Source organism: Numida meleagris, chromosome 5 (assembly GCF_002078875.1).
Source record: "Numida meleagris isolate 19003 breed g44 Domestic line chromosome 5, NumMel1.0, whole genome shotgun sequence".
NCBI classification, from domain to species: Eukaryota; Metazoa; Chordata; class Aves; order Galliformes; family Numididae; genus Numida; species Numida meleagris.
In genome coordinates this window covers 40401131-40414595 of record NC_034413.1, presented here as the reverse complement: position 1 = coordinate 40414595, position 13465 = coordinate 40401131, and the positions used below count along the sequence as shown (strand labels likewise).

General features: G+C 35.2%; 1 protein-coding gene across 8 annotated transcripts in view; it reads left to right on the top strand.

The window, feature by feature from the left end:
• TFPI (tissue factor pathway inhibitor) overlaps positions 1 to 13465 on the top strand; it is a 54839-nt gene that overhangs the window by 26926 nt on the left and 14448 nt on the right. For 7 of the 8 annotated variants that reach the window (XM_021398186.1, XM_021398187.1, XM_021398182.1 and 4 more), the window contains 2 exons: positions 4737 to 4856; positions 12278 to 12478. In XM_021398186.1, the coding sequence (XP_021253861.1) occupies positions 4742 to 4856; positions 12278 to 12478 (316 nt within the window). In that variant the 5' untranslated portion in view covers positions 4737 to 4741. Of the gene's footprint in view, positions 1 to 3188; positions 3332 to 4736; positions 4857 to 12277; positions 12479 to 13465 lie in introns of those variants that run through there. The other variant, XM_021398183.1, reaches the window with a different exon arrangement.

Sequence of the window (13465 nt, the reverse complement as noted above, 5' to 3'; positions counted from 1 at the left end):
AACATTCAGAGAATAAAAGTGCTAATGACACATTGTGAAAACATTGTGGGATACATCTTACCAAACAGAGAAATAAATGTTGGTCAATGGAATTGACATATTTCTTGAGCTAATCTGGTGTTTTCAGGACTAGGATGCAGATGAATCTCAAAGATACATTTTGCATAGCCTGTGACTTGCCTTTCCATTGAAAGAGACACAATTCTGTTAGAATTGATAAATGATGTGATAGGATTCATACTTACTTCATTGTTCATGCATCAGAGTAAGTGAGTAAATGTGATAATTCAAATAGCTACAAAGCAGTGCTTGTAGTAAAAATGCTTTCAGGCAACTCACTGACTAAACAAACTGAGAGAGAATGCTACAGGTATGTTCAGTTAATCATCCATCATACAAGTCCTGGTGGGTGGTACAAGATGCTATAGGGCAAATATAGAGCCTGAGAACTATGGTGAGCTAAGAAAAGTCTGCTTTTATAACAGAGGTGCTATAATCATGTCTAATTAGACTTCCTTATCTTTAATTTCAGGCTGTGCTAAATATAACTTCTGACTATGCATAGCCTATCTCCTGCTATTTGCTCTTCCATGTACTGTATTCTTTGTTTTTTTTCTTTTTTTTCCCTCTCCCTTCCATTTCCTGAGCTGTCAGTGTGAATGAGTCACTTTTACAGTCATTACAACGTCACTTCATGGCATTTTCTGAAACTGTCTGTTTCTGGCTACTACGGAAATGCTAGCTTTTGTTTTGCTTTTTCCCATTAGCTGGTTAGAGATAAATGCCATGCTGAAAAAATGCTTGTTTCTAAACATTCTGGTAACTATAGAGATTGTGCAGAACAGTCTGCTAAGTAAACATACATAAAAAGGTCTCAGAGAATGCAGCAAGTTTTCTACTTCTCTGGCCTTTTCTGCTAAAAACAGATAACTTTGTGTTATTTTTGCATTTAGGTAAAAGGGTAAAAAAGTCTTGGTTATATAAGACCAGATAATAAAGATCTTCAGTGGGGAATTTCCTTTATTGCTTGTGTTCTGCTTTGTCTACCTGAATTGAGAGAAGCTAGTGGCATTACTCATGAGGAAAGAGTTTAATTAGTCAATGCGTTACCACTTGATTCTGCTGTCAGGCAACCTAGATTTGTCTGTTTTCAGATACAAAAACATCTCTAAAGGCTGTTTAGTTTGCGAGCAGCAAACTGCCATTTCTTAAAGAAATATTCTTAAGAATTCAGGAAATTTGCATTACGGACATTTTGATGTATAGAAAAGCCAGTGTTTATGCTGAACTGACCCCTGGCTGTTCTAAGTTAGAACCTTGCTGGAATAAGGAGCTGTACGTACTCTCAAAATTTTTCAAATTTTGGTCTAGATAATCAGGCCATTTAACATGAATTACTATGTAATCAAATCATTTCCTATCTTTCCCATGATGTGCAGTCCTTCTCTCAAGTTCTTTGATATTTTTCTGAGCTGAATGTCATAGATTGAGTATTTTGAATTGTGCTTCCCATATTAGTGCAATGAAAAATAGAATGAATTAAAAAACACGTGATATAATAAGAAGAATCAAAAAACAATATAATGCTTGCAGCTCTAAAATTCTGTTACTGGGCAACTGAACATGGAATCAGATAACTTGGACTTTTCTAGAGGGCTGGGGTTGTTGAGTTGAAAAAGCACTGCCAAATTGATTTTGATCCTGGATTTTACTGTTCCTTAAGGAACTAAAGGGTAGACTTTGCAATAAGATAGACATAGAGTTAGGTAGTCTAAATTCTTCATTTTGAGAAATTGCTAAAGCATCAGCAAGCCCTAATTCCGACGTGATCCTCTTTTCAGAGAAAAGCAGGAGTTAAATGTAAGAATAGAAATACCGTAACTTATTAAGATTTTTGTTCTCTGTACAAATACACTAATTTGTCTTCAGAGTGGCATGGTGACTATTGCTCATGGTAGCTCATGGTGTACATAATCCTGTTCTTCAAATGAAGAAGAAATTTATTTAGAATTTTCACTTTTTGGTGATTTTCTTATATTTTTCTTCTACTTCAGAACAGACTTGGAGGGATATTGGGTGGCAATAAAAATGGATTTACTAAATTTTGCATTCTAAAATCTGTACTGTGCAGATTCCTGGAAGAAGGAATCAAGACCTAAACTAGAGTGATCTATAAGCAAATAAAGACAGAATGTTTCTGAATTGATGGGATTGTTGCCATTGCATTTGGAAAAACTCAAACACTGAAAATGAGAGCCAAGGGGCAAACTTGGAGTTAATCCATAAGCAGTTGACATTGTGGGTAATTTCCAGATTCCTTTATTAAGTGTTCTAACTGTGTCAGTGATGAAAAATTAAGACTTCTAAGGAAGAGAAAGTGCTTAGAAATTTCCCCTTTCCCATGTAATTTCAAAAACTAAAATTGAAAGTTTCTTGTGTAATTTTTCATTACTATGAACTTGGAGTAGTCAGGTAAAAATTTTCAGACTTTTCAAGTTCATTTACAACTATCTAAATATAAAATCTGGATATTTTATGATATTTTATCCAGCTTAAATTGTTTTATCCAGCTTAAATGATATCAAACTATGACCGTCTTTATTTACATGATAATGCTGAAGGCTTGTACAGTTACTTGAAATTTTTGACTTAATATTTCTCCCTGTGCAGTTTTTTCTTAATTGTGAATTTATTTTAGTTTTGGTTAGTTTCAAATTAGCATAAATCAGATGTCTCTCAAATCATAAAGAAGTATTAGACAACTTCACATTACTTTGTACTGAGTTCTTTTGTTCACCTTTAAAGCATGGATGGCTTTTTTTATCCGACTATGAATAAAGACATTTACTATAACTATCTAAAGTTGGAATAAAAACACAGAAATCTTATAAGACCTTGTATCACATAGTTTTGCATAGAATAAAATTTTGTTTTGAGGTAAATAAATCATAAGAGATGTTCTGTTTCTGGAAATTGTAGAGTGACCTATGAAAGCTGAAAAGGAAGATTGTCAACTGTTCACTTTTAGCAGCAATATAGTCAATAAAACTTTTTAGATGCTGTCTTGGTTTATTTTGGATTTGGCTTGTGCTGTTATATGGTATTATTTTAGTATGTTAAAACCTTTTCACATTATGTATGTGACTTATTTGTAGTGCCTGACGTCTCAAACATGATTTTTTTGCCAGGCAGTATATAAATAGATCCTTCTCTGTGGATATTCTAGCATTAAATTCTGTCCCAGCGCACAGAAGCTGATCAAATTGAGGGCAGTCTTACTGAAACCATGATGGTAATGCCATTGCCCTTGGTCTTGAACAGTTACTTTTCTGTAAGTATTGAAGTGGGAATTTCTGCTGTTTGACTGACTGGAAAACTGAAAACTATCTGAAGAATGATGAAATGAAATGCTGAGAATATCTTAAAGAGAAACATGTTCTTGCTCTTGCCAGGCCTGGAACTGGAAATTATTGAGTGGAGAGCAATTGCCATTTCAGTAAGGACTTTTTTTTTCCTCTGATAGTGTTATTTTCAAAGATCATCAGTGAGATAACGTTACAACAGCTTGTTGGGAGAAAGGTAGCATTAATAAAAAGAAATAATGAATTCATATATTTATCACACATAAGTAAGAGACTTCTAAACAGACAAAAAAAAGAGCAAGGCAGATGACCAAATAGGGTACAAAAATAAATGCAGACAGTAGCATTAGGTATTGTAATAAAATCTTTTTGGAAATGTTAGGATAAACTGATGAGTCCATAGCACAGTGCCATAGTTGGTGGTTTTCATTATTGTTTTTAGTAATGTTGTAAGGTTATCCTGTGGTCAGCCAAGTGAAACATATCCTTTTAGTACAAATACTGCTAGTTAGGAAAACAGTGAGTATGCAGCGGGAGAACATTCATCAGTTGTAGAGTGAGAAGTGAAAGTTCTGTCTCTGATTTGGTGTTGAAGATGCAACTGCAATTTCTGGTTCTGGCACATTTCTGAGTGGCTGCTACAAATTGATGGGTGCTTTTTTCTGTGCATGCACAACGTGACCTTTGGCAACTTGAACTTGCCAATAGCTACGGAATAAAAAATGTTTTCTTTGTGTGAATGACAACAGCTACATTGCTCTTATGTAGCAAAGAATAACTGCACTTATTAACTAAAGTATTCAATATTAAGAGGGTCTGCAAGATACAGAATACTGCTTAAAAAATTGAAGTCCATGTTGCAGAAAGTTCACTGACTGCTGTGAATTGCAATTTCAAGAAACCTAATAACTATAAAATGATGAAATACTTGTTTAAAAAAAAAAAATCCCGTGTTTGACACTGAATCCCAGGTCTTCAGGCAGAGTAAAACTTATTTGGAAGTATTAGAAATGTCAGTCAGTGCGCATGTTCAGTTGACATTGAAAATTACTTTATATTACAAAGACTTATGTTTTATTTATTTATGGATTCTGGGAGATTATTTAAAATTGTGGCTTAAAATAAAAATAATAGCAATGCCTCTAGTTCATACTGGAGATGGGATGAGAGACTTGCGATCAGCTGAATATAAACAAAAGATCTTGTCCTATTCCTCATTGTGCTTACTGTGTAATTATATTAGCGTATCTTATATTCCTTCAAAAACTCATAGTTTGCATATATACCTGAAAGCTATGTACTACCTTGCTAATGACTTTCACAGAATCATCGAGGAACTTGATTCAAGTGTATGTTGTCATTTTTTTTATTCAGGAAGGATGAAAGGAAGAAAGAGGGGATGTTTCTTTCCTTTAACCTTTATCCTGCTGTTTGGCTGTATCACTGGGCATGCAGCTGATGACTCTGATGATGGGAAAGAAGAGGACATTCTGGGTAAGACTTTACAGAAAACTGTCTCACATTTAAAAAAAAAAAAAAACACCATGATAAAATGCGCTGTAGATGTAATTCTGTACTTGGAAAAAATTCAAGGAAACTTGATGAAAGTTGAACTAAGCATAAAACAGTGATAAAAACAAACTGGGCTGTAAATATTCAAGAGCAACCTGAATTTTGCATTAAGCTCTAGCAAAACTGCTAGACAAATGTAAGGGCTTCTGTTTCTCTTGCTTTTTGAAACGTCTAATGATAATCAAACCTGGTATTAGATATCAAGATTGCTCCCTCTTTAGCTCTGCTGTAGGATTCCTGGAAAACTTCAGTGTTGAGGGAAAGAAATGTGCAGGTACTAACTCAGATTTTGCCTTCCTATGCAAAGGGAGTTAGAAACATGATGAATAGCACTGTAGGCTGATATTGCTCTCTCCTGTGTGCAGCTCTCTTCAGTCACAGTTAATTTGCAAAGTTTATTCTAAAGATAATACAATTCTGGATTGCCCTCATTGTTTTCCTTGGCCTCAAATAAGTTCTCTGTATAATTCCAACTGATTTGGTATGGATGGATAAACAAAAACTCACCAGTTAGTCCTTTGTGTCAAGAAAAATAATGTCAGAAGTGTGACTTAGAGTAAGGGAGATTCTTGGATTCTCTTACTATTATGAAGCCATTGTTCACTGTACTTTCACTTGATTGAAATAGTTTACATTTCTATACTGGGTATCCTTGTGAAATATATTTTAATTTAATCAAACAACTTTGAGAAAGCAGATGAGAAAAAAATGCACTTTTGAGGGCACAGTAAAATAATCTTCTTTCCTTTTAGAAAATGTTCTCTTTCTTATGATGCAGAGAAAGATGCAGTGAATACCTCTCTCATTTGACAGGTCTAATTTTTAAGCCCAACAAGGAATACAGCTAAGGGAAACCTTTTGTTGTTGTTGTTGGCAGACTATCTGCCCATGTCTTGTCAAATTTCCATCCAGATTGCTTCTTTCTAGAAGTCTTTTACAGCAGTGTTCCTTGGGACTGAACTATTAATTCTGCACAATCGTGGAGCTGCTATGAATGAAGAGAGTGCTTTAGTACCACACTGATATTAGTCACCACAATTTAAAATATAAGCCACTCCATGTTAGTGCTATAATTAGCATGCTAATGTAGTCAGACGAATTTTTACAGAAGGAATTTCTTTCTCTTTAACCTTGACGTACAGAAGTGGCTTTCTTGTTTGAGGGCAAAGTCATACTTACCTTTGCTCTAGCCTGCAACTCTGTCTTATAAAAATCCTCTGCGTAAACGTGCAGTACATGAAGGCCAAATTATATTGTCTGTTAAAAATAATGCACTTCTGCAATAGAACAAGAAATCTGCTGATAGTTGTTCGTAAATATAAAAGGCAGCACAAAAAGCATCTCAAGTAAGTTAGTCTTTTTTTTTTTTATCAGGCACTATTTTATCACTGTTATTTAATGATCAGTCATTTGAGATTATACAGCCAGTAACAGATTTAGTATGAGAAACTGTCCTGAAGTTTTGGACTGGTACTCCACAGAAAAAAAAAAATATTGAATACAATGCTTAGAAATTAAAGCAAGCCCTGTTCTTGGGATTACTGAGGACTCAGTTGTGGTGTTTACAAAAAAGTATTTTTGCAGTAATCATATTTTTATAAAATGATTATATTGTTGCTAATTAAAATTATTGTTGTGATTCCTTAGGAATGAAGTTCTGGTTTCAGTGAGTTTAACTGCAGAAATTTCATAAGCTTCAATTTCATTCATGGTTTTTATTTTCTGACTTAGACAGTTGTAAAACGTTGTTGTAGTTACTTTAAAGGTACTGAAGGATTAAATGAGTTCTGTCCATCCATTACTCATGATATCATAATTCTGGATCATATTGGATATCACGTGTTGTATAGATCAGAGTTGCTTTTTGAGGGGACTGTCTACTAGCATTTTAATTGTGATAATACTTAAATTTGAAATTTAAGTCCAGTGAGATAGAATGGATTCTTGGTGTGTTGTCTTCTGGCAAAAATGCTGCCATCTTGCTACCAGTAAATTAGAGTAATGACAAAAATAAGTGGTATAAAAATAACTGGTTCATGCATATTGTTGAATAATACCTTATGTGATTGGGAACAACTTAGTAGATATTTCAAAGCTTGAAGAAAATGACTTAAAATGACTTAGTACTTGAATGTGCTTTTTATACTAATGTGAAAGTTTATTAAGAACAAATACAATTGCTTTAAAAAAAAAAAGTAAGAAACATATGGCTGGGAAAAGGGCTGTACACTGTGCTAATGGGAAACAGTCAAATTGGCAAAATGGAGAAAGAAGAAAAAGCTTTTCATTAGTGTCAAATTGCTTAATATTGATATTGATTATCAAAGAGAGACATTTACAAGAAAGCCTGGAAAGATGACATTGTGTCTTCATAATTAAGGATAACCATGGGAATTTGCATAAGTGAGAACCCATAATGTAAGAAAAAAAGCACAAAGTATTCTACATAAAAACCTCAGAAATATTCCTATTTCAGCTCAACACAATATAGATCGAGCTTTCTTTTTCCCCAATTAATTTATATACTTCTGTTCTGAAAAGCAAGTGTGTAGTAATACTGTTGTCTTTCATAGTGTGTATGGCTAACTGCAGATTATTAGAGCTTTCACAATGAAATTACTGCATGTTACTTGATAGTAACTTTTAAACAGCTATGTCCTGAGTTGCAAAAATTTCTGTGTGAATGATGATAAAGAGCTGTGCTGTGTAGAAACAGTCTAGCCAGTATCCTGGCTCTGGCAACTGCTGAAAGTATGAAGACCGAAGAAATGGAGCAAGAGTCATGGAGTGTCCCGAGTTAGAAAGGGCCCATGAAGATAATCCTGTCCAACCCCTGGCTCCACACACCACCACCTAAAATTCAAACCCTACATTTGTGAGCATTATTTGAACACTTCTGGAATTTTTGCTGCTCGGTGCTGCTACCACTGTCCTGGGGAGCCTGCACCGTGCCCACCACTCTCTGGTGAAGAACCTTTTCCTAATACCCAACCTGACCCTCTCCTGACCCATGCCATTGTCTTGGGTCCTGTTGCTGGTCGCCAGAGGGAAGAGATCAATGTCAGCCCCTACTACCTAAGAAGGTAGTGACGTAAAATATCTGCATGAAACTCATGGTCATTGTGAGCCATTTCATCAATGTTATTTTACATGTTCAGCAAAACATGGAATGCTAAAGTTGTTAGCATAGAAGTGCTTATTTAGTGCCTTCTGTTATGACAGTTTAGCATGTAGTTGACCTAGTAAAGGCTTTAAAACTTTTGGGGGAAGGTAAAGAGAGAAGCTTTTGCTTTCCTTTATTTTATTTTTAGTATGGCAAGTAATAACTGTAGTGTGGCAATGAATGTCAATTTTAACCATTTCTTAATGTATTTCTAGCAAAACAGACTCCATACTCTGAGTAGTAAAGTTCTACAATTCTCTAGATTTTCTAAAATTTTATTTGAACCAAATGCTTAAATGGAATGCCTACTGAATATCCTACAGAGCTAGGCTCAGCGTAGAGGTTTAAACTCATTTTCTTTTTAGAATCATGGACCTAACATGCTATAATTAAAAAGAAAAATGAGGTTTTTATGAACAATTTGGCCATCTGTTAAGAAAGATCACAAAGTACTTATCCTATGTAAGTATATCAAAACTTAAAGTTGCTTCCCGTTTTCACTTCCTGTGTTTCTGTTAAGGAATATTCACTGACTGGCAGGACAGTCAGCTTCTCCAAATGTCATGCCCTATGCTCTTCTAATGGGACCTAAAATGCAGTAGAACAATTTATTCTAGTATTGAAGAGCAGAGAGGAGTTATTTTTCTTAAGGTACGAAGGTAGCTCCAAAAGTAATGCCTCCTATTTTATTCTGTTGGCCCATGACATCAGACGTGGATGTTAATGGTATGGCAGTAGAAGATGAACCTTCCTACCAATATTCTGTTCCACTCCATGGAACTACATAGGATGCATTACTTTCGGGCTAACCTAGCTATATTCTGCATGTGAAATGTGTGCAGGCACATTTGTATCTTGGTGAATCTACTGTCCAAATACTTGTGTTTGCCTTCTCTTTGATTGTTTCTATCTGAGAAATAAACCTAATTTTACATCATTCATAGTGAGTTAAGTGTTCCGAGGTGTAAACTGGTGGGGAGGAACTCTGTCCCTGTTCCCAGACATAGGAATGATTCAGTTTTCATAAATCCTTTTGAGACTTCTTTCCTTACAGTCACTTGGTTATTGTTCAAACAGAGAAGGCTTGGCCTTCTGAGGCATCACAGGGTACTTGTTTTAGTTAAAGTATGGTAACTTACTAGCACTCTGTCACAGAATTATCTCTAGATATATCTATGTCCGTGACAGGGTGACAGCAGGCCCACCGGCCTGAAAAAAGGAGGGGAGGTGGGGTGTTGATGGTTTACGGGCGAGTTTGGTGTGGTTCTATGACTAATGGGGCTGGGGAACCACAGACCCATGCCCTGGAAAAGAGGAAAAGAGGGAAGGGTAGGGAAATGGGAGATGGGCCTAAAAACAAAACAGCAGCAATTAGCTGAGGACGAAAGTTAATTTACTAAATATCAGATATCGGAATGTAAGATAACACAATATAATACAGTATAATTGGAATTGAGGCTAATAGATCAAATAAAATAAGAGAGAGAGAGTGTCCAAAACCAACGGCCTTACTCTAAAACTGAGGCAAAATGGCTGGGGAGTTCATTCTCTCAGGCAGTATAAAAGAGAGTCGCATGACTTGCGAGGAGTTTTATCTTTCCCTCTGAACACAAAGTCCTTTGGGGTATGTAGTTCTTCTCTTCTGAAAACCAGGTACCCAGAAAATCAGCAGTCCATGGAACTGGGGCATTAACTCTTTAACTCCCAGTGCACTACATGATGTTATGATGTGGAATACTGATAACAAAAATTATAAAACCATGACACACTCCTAAGAAAATAAATGCCTCTGGTGATTCATAAATTGCAAAATGTGCAACAGAAATAGTCATTATGTTTGCAGCAGATGTCAGTACATCTGACGGTTGTAACAATGTCAGTGATTGCAGAGGGAAGGCCTGAGGAGGTAAGCAAAACAATAATTTAGTTTTGTGGTTTTGATGGGAACTAAGCTAGAAGTCCAGAAAGTTCCTAAGATAAACTGTACCAAGCCATCTGTTCATCATCTTTGTATAGTTTTGCAACTATGCTTGCACATTATTTCTGTTTTGATAGCCCAGAACATTGGTGGGGCATAATGTAGCAAGCAAAATGATCTAACATAACCCCATGTCTGTAATTCTAGTAGTAAATTTTCACCACCTCTTCTAAAACGAACTGGATCTCTGGCACAGGTCATTTATGAGGTCTTATTACTTGTGTGACAAGTAAATAACATGTTTATAAACCGGCTGCCAAGTCACACCCATCCCCATTTGAGTTAGTTTGGTTTCTGTGCAGCTCTAACTGTTTGATGGTAGCCTTTCAGGAGTTAATCCAAATGTTACAGAAACTTTTCATGTTCTGAAGGCATTTTTCGCCCTTTTACTGATTGAGGGAATTCTGAAGTTTCATTTTGAAATGTAGTATCATCTCAACTTTTATATCTGAGTCTTTTCAAGTCCCTTCCAAAGAGACTCTATTTGTTGGAGAACTTCAGACCTTTGGAATCAATTGTGACATCTAAATCTTGATTCTTCAGGTAGACTCAGATAAGGAAATAAGCAAAATTCGGAAATCTGTTTGGCAAGCTGAGTTCCATAGGAATTTTAATGAAACTTGTGTCTCTTTAATTCATTTAATGCATCCACATTTCATATTAGAAAATCTTCAGTAATATTTTCAAATTTGTCTTCCTGACTTTGGAATCTGTAAATATCATTTCACTAATGAAGAAATAGCTTGTTTTAGGGACTGAATATTTTGAAATTAGTCATCAATATGTCAATTGTCAATTTTAAAAATAGAAGATTAATTATCTGCTGTAATTTTTGTGGCAATGGTAATTGTGTAGTAAGTGTTAATTTTTCAAGGATCTATGTACTGTGGGTTAAAAAATGTTACTGGGAAACATATTTCCTGTAAGTATAATAGTTACAAATGCCCCAAATGGAATAAGAAGAGTAAACTTCCATTGATCTCAGTATTTATGAGGATTTATCTCAGCTTTGCATTTCATTTAAAGATTTGATAATAAGGACAATTTTATATGTTAAATCTAGATAGCCACACAGTGGGGTAGGTAGTAATGTGGATTTCTGTGAATTCTTGTAGTTAAAAGTGGAAACTTACTCTAGTTCATGTGAATGCTTGTCATTTTTTTCACCTCCTTTCTGAGCAACTGTGTATAGCACTACTTTTGCACATACACATTAAGACATCAGTGTTCTAATTAGTTCTGGGAGAACAAGGGAAAGATTTCAACTGTGTTCTTCTTGCTGCTATTACAGACATACAAGCTCTGTAAATCTTTCAAAACCTTCTAGGGAAAAATGCTTCCTTTTGGTAAAGCAAAGCAGCAAAAGATCTCAAACTATATATTGTTAAAGGAACAATATCATAAAATGAATCATCATAGTATCCTTATAGAACCTGACAACCTAATACTTTCTTTACAATGTATATAACAATTTTTATGAAGCATTCCCTGAGCTCATCATGTATACTGAAATACATTAAAATGGCTCAAGTTGAAAAGAAACAATTTCATTTCACCCAAAAATTCTGTTTGTTTATTTTTTAACTTTTGAAAGATCTAATGCAAGAACAGCGAGATCAAAGAAATTAAGACAGTATGATAACCTTTCAGTTATACCAGATGGGTTTATGTTCCAGTAACGTTTAATCTGGAAGAGGAATGGTGCCCTCTGTAGGGTTGTCTTGCCACACTACTTGGTGTGAGATGTTTTCATGAGCAATGTTTGCTATTAGATATGCATGGGGGGGAGAGAGCACAAGGGACACTTTTTCTGCCTTGTATTTATGCAAGGGTAGTCAGCGTGTCTTTGGGAGCTGCCAAAATTCTCTCAATGTATTAGTTGTTTAGAATTTTTCACAAGCCCCTGTGAATAAATCACTATCTGTAGCTGTTTTAGAGAGTTCTGATAAGGACTGGAAGTTTAGAGTGTGAGCTCTTTTGTTTGATAATTGTAACTACTTCTCCATTTGATTGAATGAAACTGTTCTTCTAATGGAGATGATGACTTTCTTTTTACATCTATGTTTAATTTGTTCAGAGCTTTACACACATATATTAGCAGCACCTTTCTAGCAGAACAGGCAAGCAAACTGATTTTGAAGTTAAACTCTACAATGAAGCAAACCAACTTCATAACAGTTGTCCTGTTTCTTTTCATTACAGGTATTCCTTTACCACCACTGAAACTGGGGCATTCAGTCTGTGCCCTGAAAGCAGATGAAGGTCCATGCAAAGCAATCCACATGCGTTTTTACTTCAACATTCAAAGCCGTGAGTGTGAAATATTTGAATATGGTGGATGCCACGGCAATGCAAACAACTTTCTAACGCTGGAAGAATGTCAGAACAAATGTGTGATAACAGGCAAGTACCCGTTCAATTATTCTTCTATCAGTTCTTCTATTTGTCATCCACAAGCCTTATGAATTTTGTACAGATCTGGTTAATATGGTAATATGATGTCTCTAACTATGTTCCCAATTATTATACTGTGTTGTAGTCATCTGAATTACTTTAGATTCCGCAAGCAAACGTTCTGGATTTGGAAAGACAAAATGTGATTTTTTTAGCAGATCTGTGGAGGAGAGAGTAATGGAAGAAAGCATATTTTCTGGCTAGGGCCATGTTTTGAATGAGTTGTTAAAATGAAATCAGTTTTGACACTGGGATAAACTGGTGATCAGCGCATTGATTGCTTTGAAAATATCACACCCAATTTCTGATTCTACATTTCTGCTTCTTTGAGAAACTGATAGAGCTGTCAAAAATCTTGAACATCTGCTATGATTCAACAAAATTAGAACTGCAATAATAATTCTCTTTAAAAATGTCATTTACAGCTGTTGGACTTAAAAGATCTGTTGTGCTGGAATTGAATTAATTATTAGAAAGAGCAAAATGAGATACAAAATGTACAGCAAATGCCTTATGAATGCTGTTTTCGCAATTAAAATGATCTTAAGAATTATTTAAGGCCTTCAGCATTGTGAAGGTTTTACAGAGAAAAGCAAGCAGGTTTTCTTTCTTATCTGTACAGATTGAGCCAGAATAGTGTGGTTGAATAGAGCACAAACCTCAGTGCAACTGTATGTATTGGTAATAGCAAAGTTTAACCAGATATTCTCTACAGAAGCAAAGTTTCACTGGTGAGAAAGTATCAGAACAGCCAACAGAAGGAAAATAACAGATTTATTAATTTAACAGATAATCACATATTTAAATCTTCATAACAGAGTTTATCTGCTCTTTATCCCTTTGATCTTTCTATCAAAAAGACTATATGCATTTTGTTTCCTCACTAAATACAAAATATTATTCACACCTATTTTCTGACCTGCTGGGATCCCCATG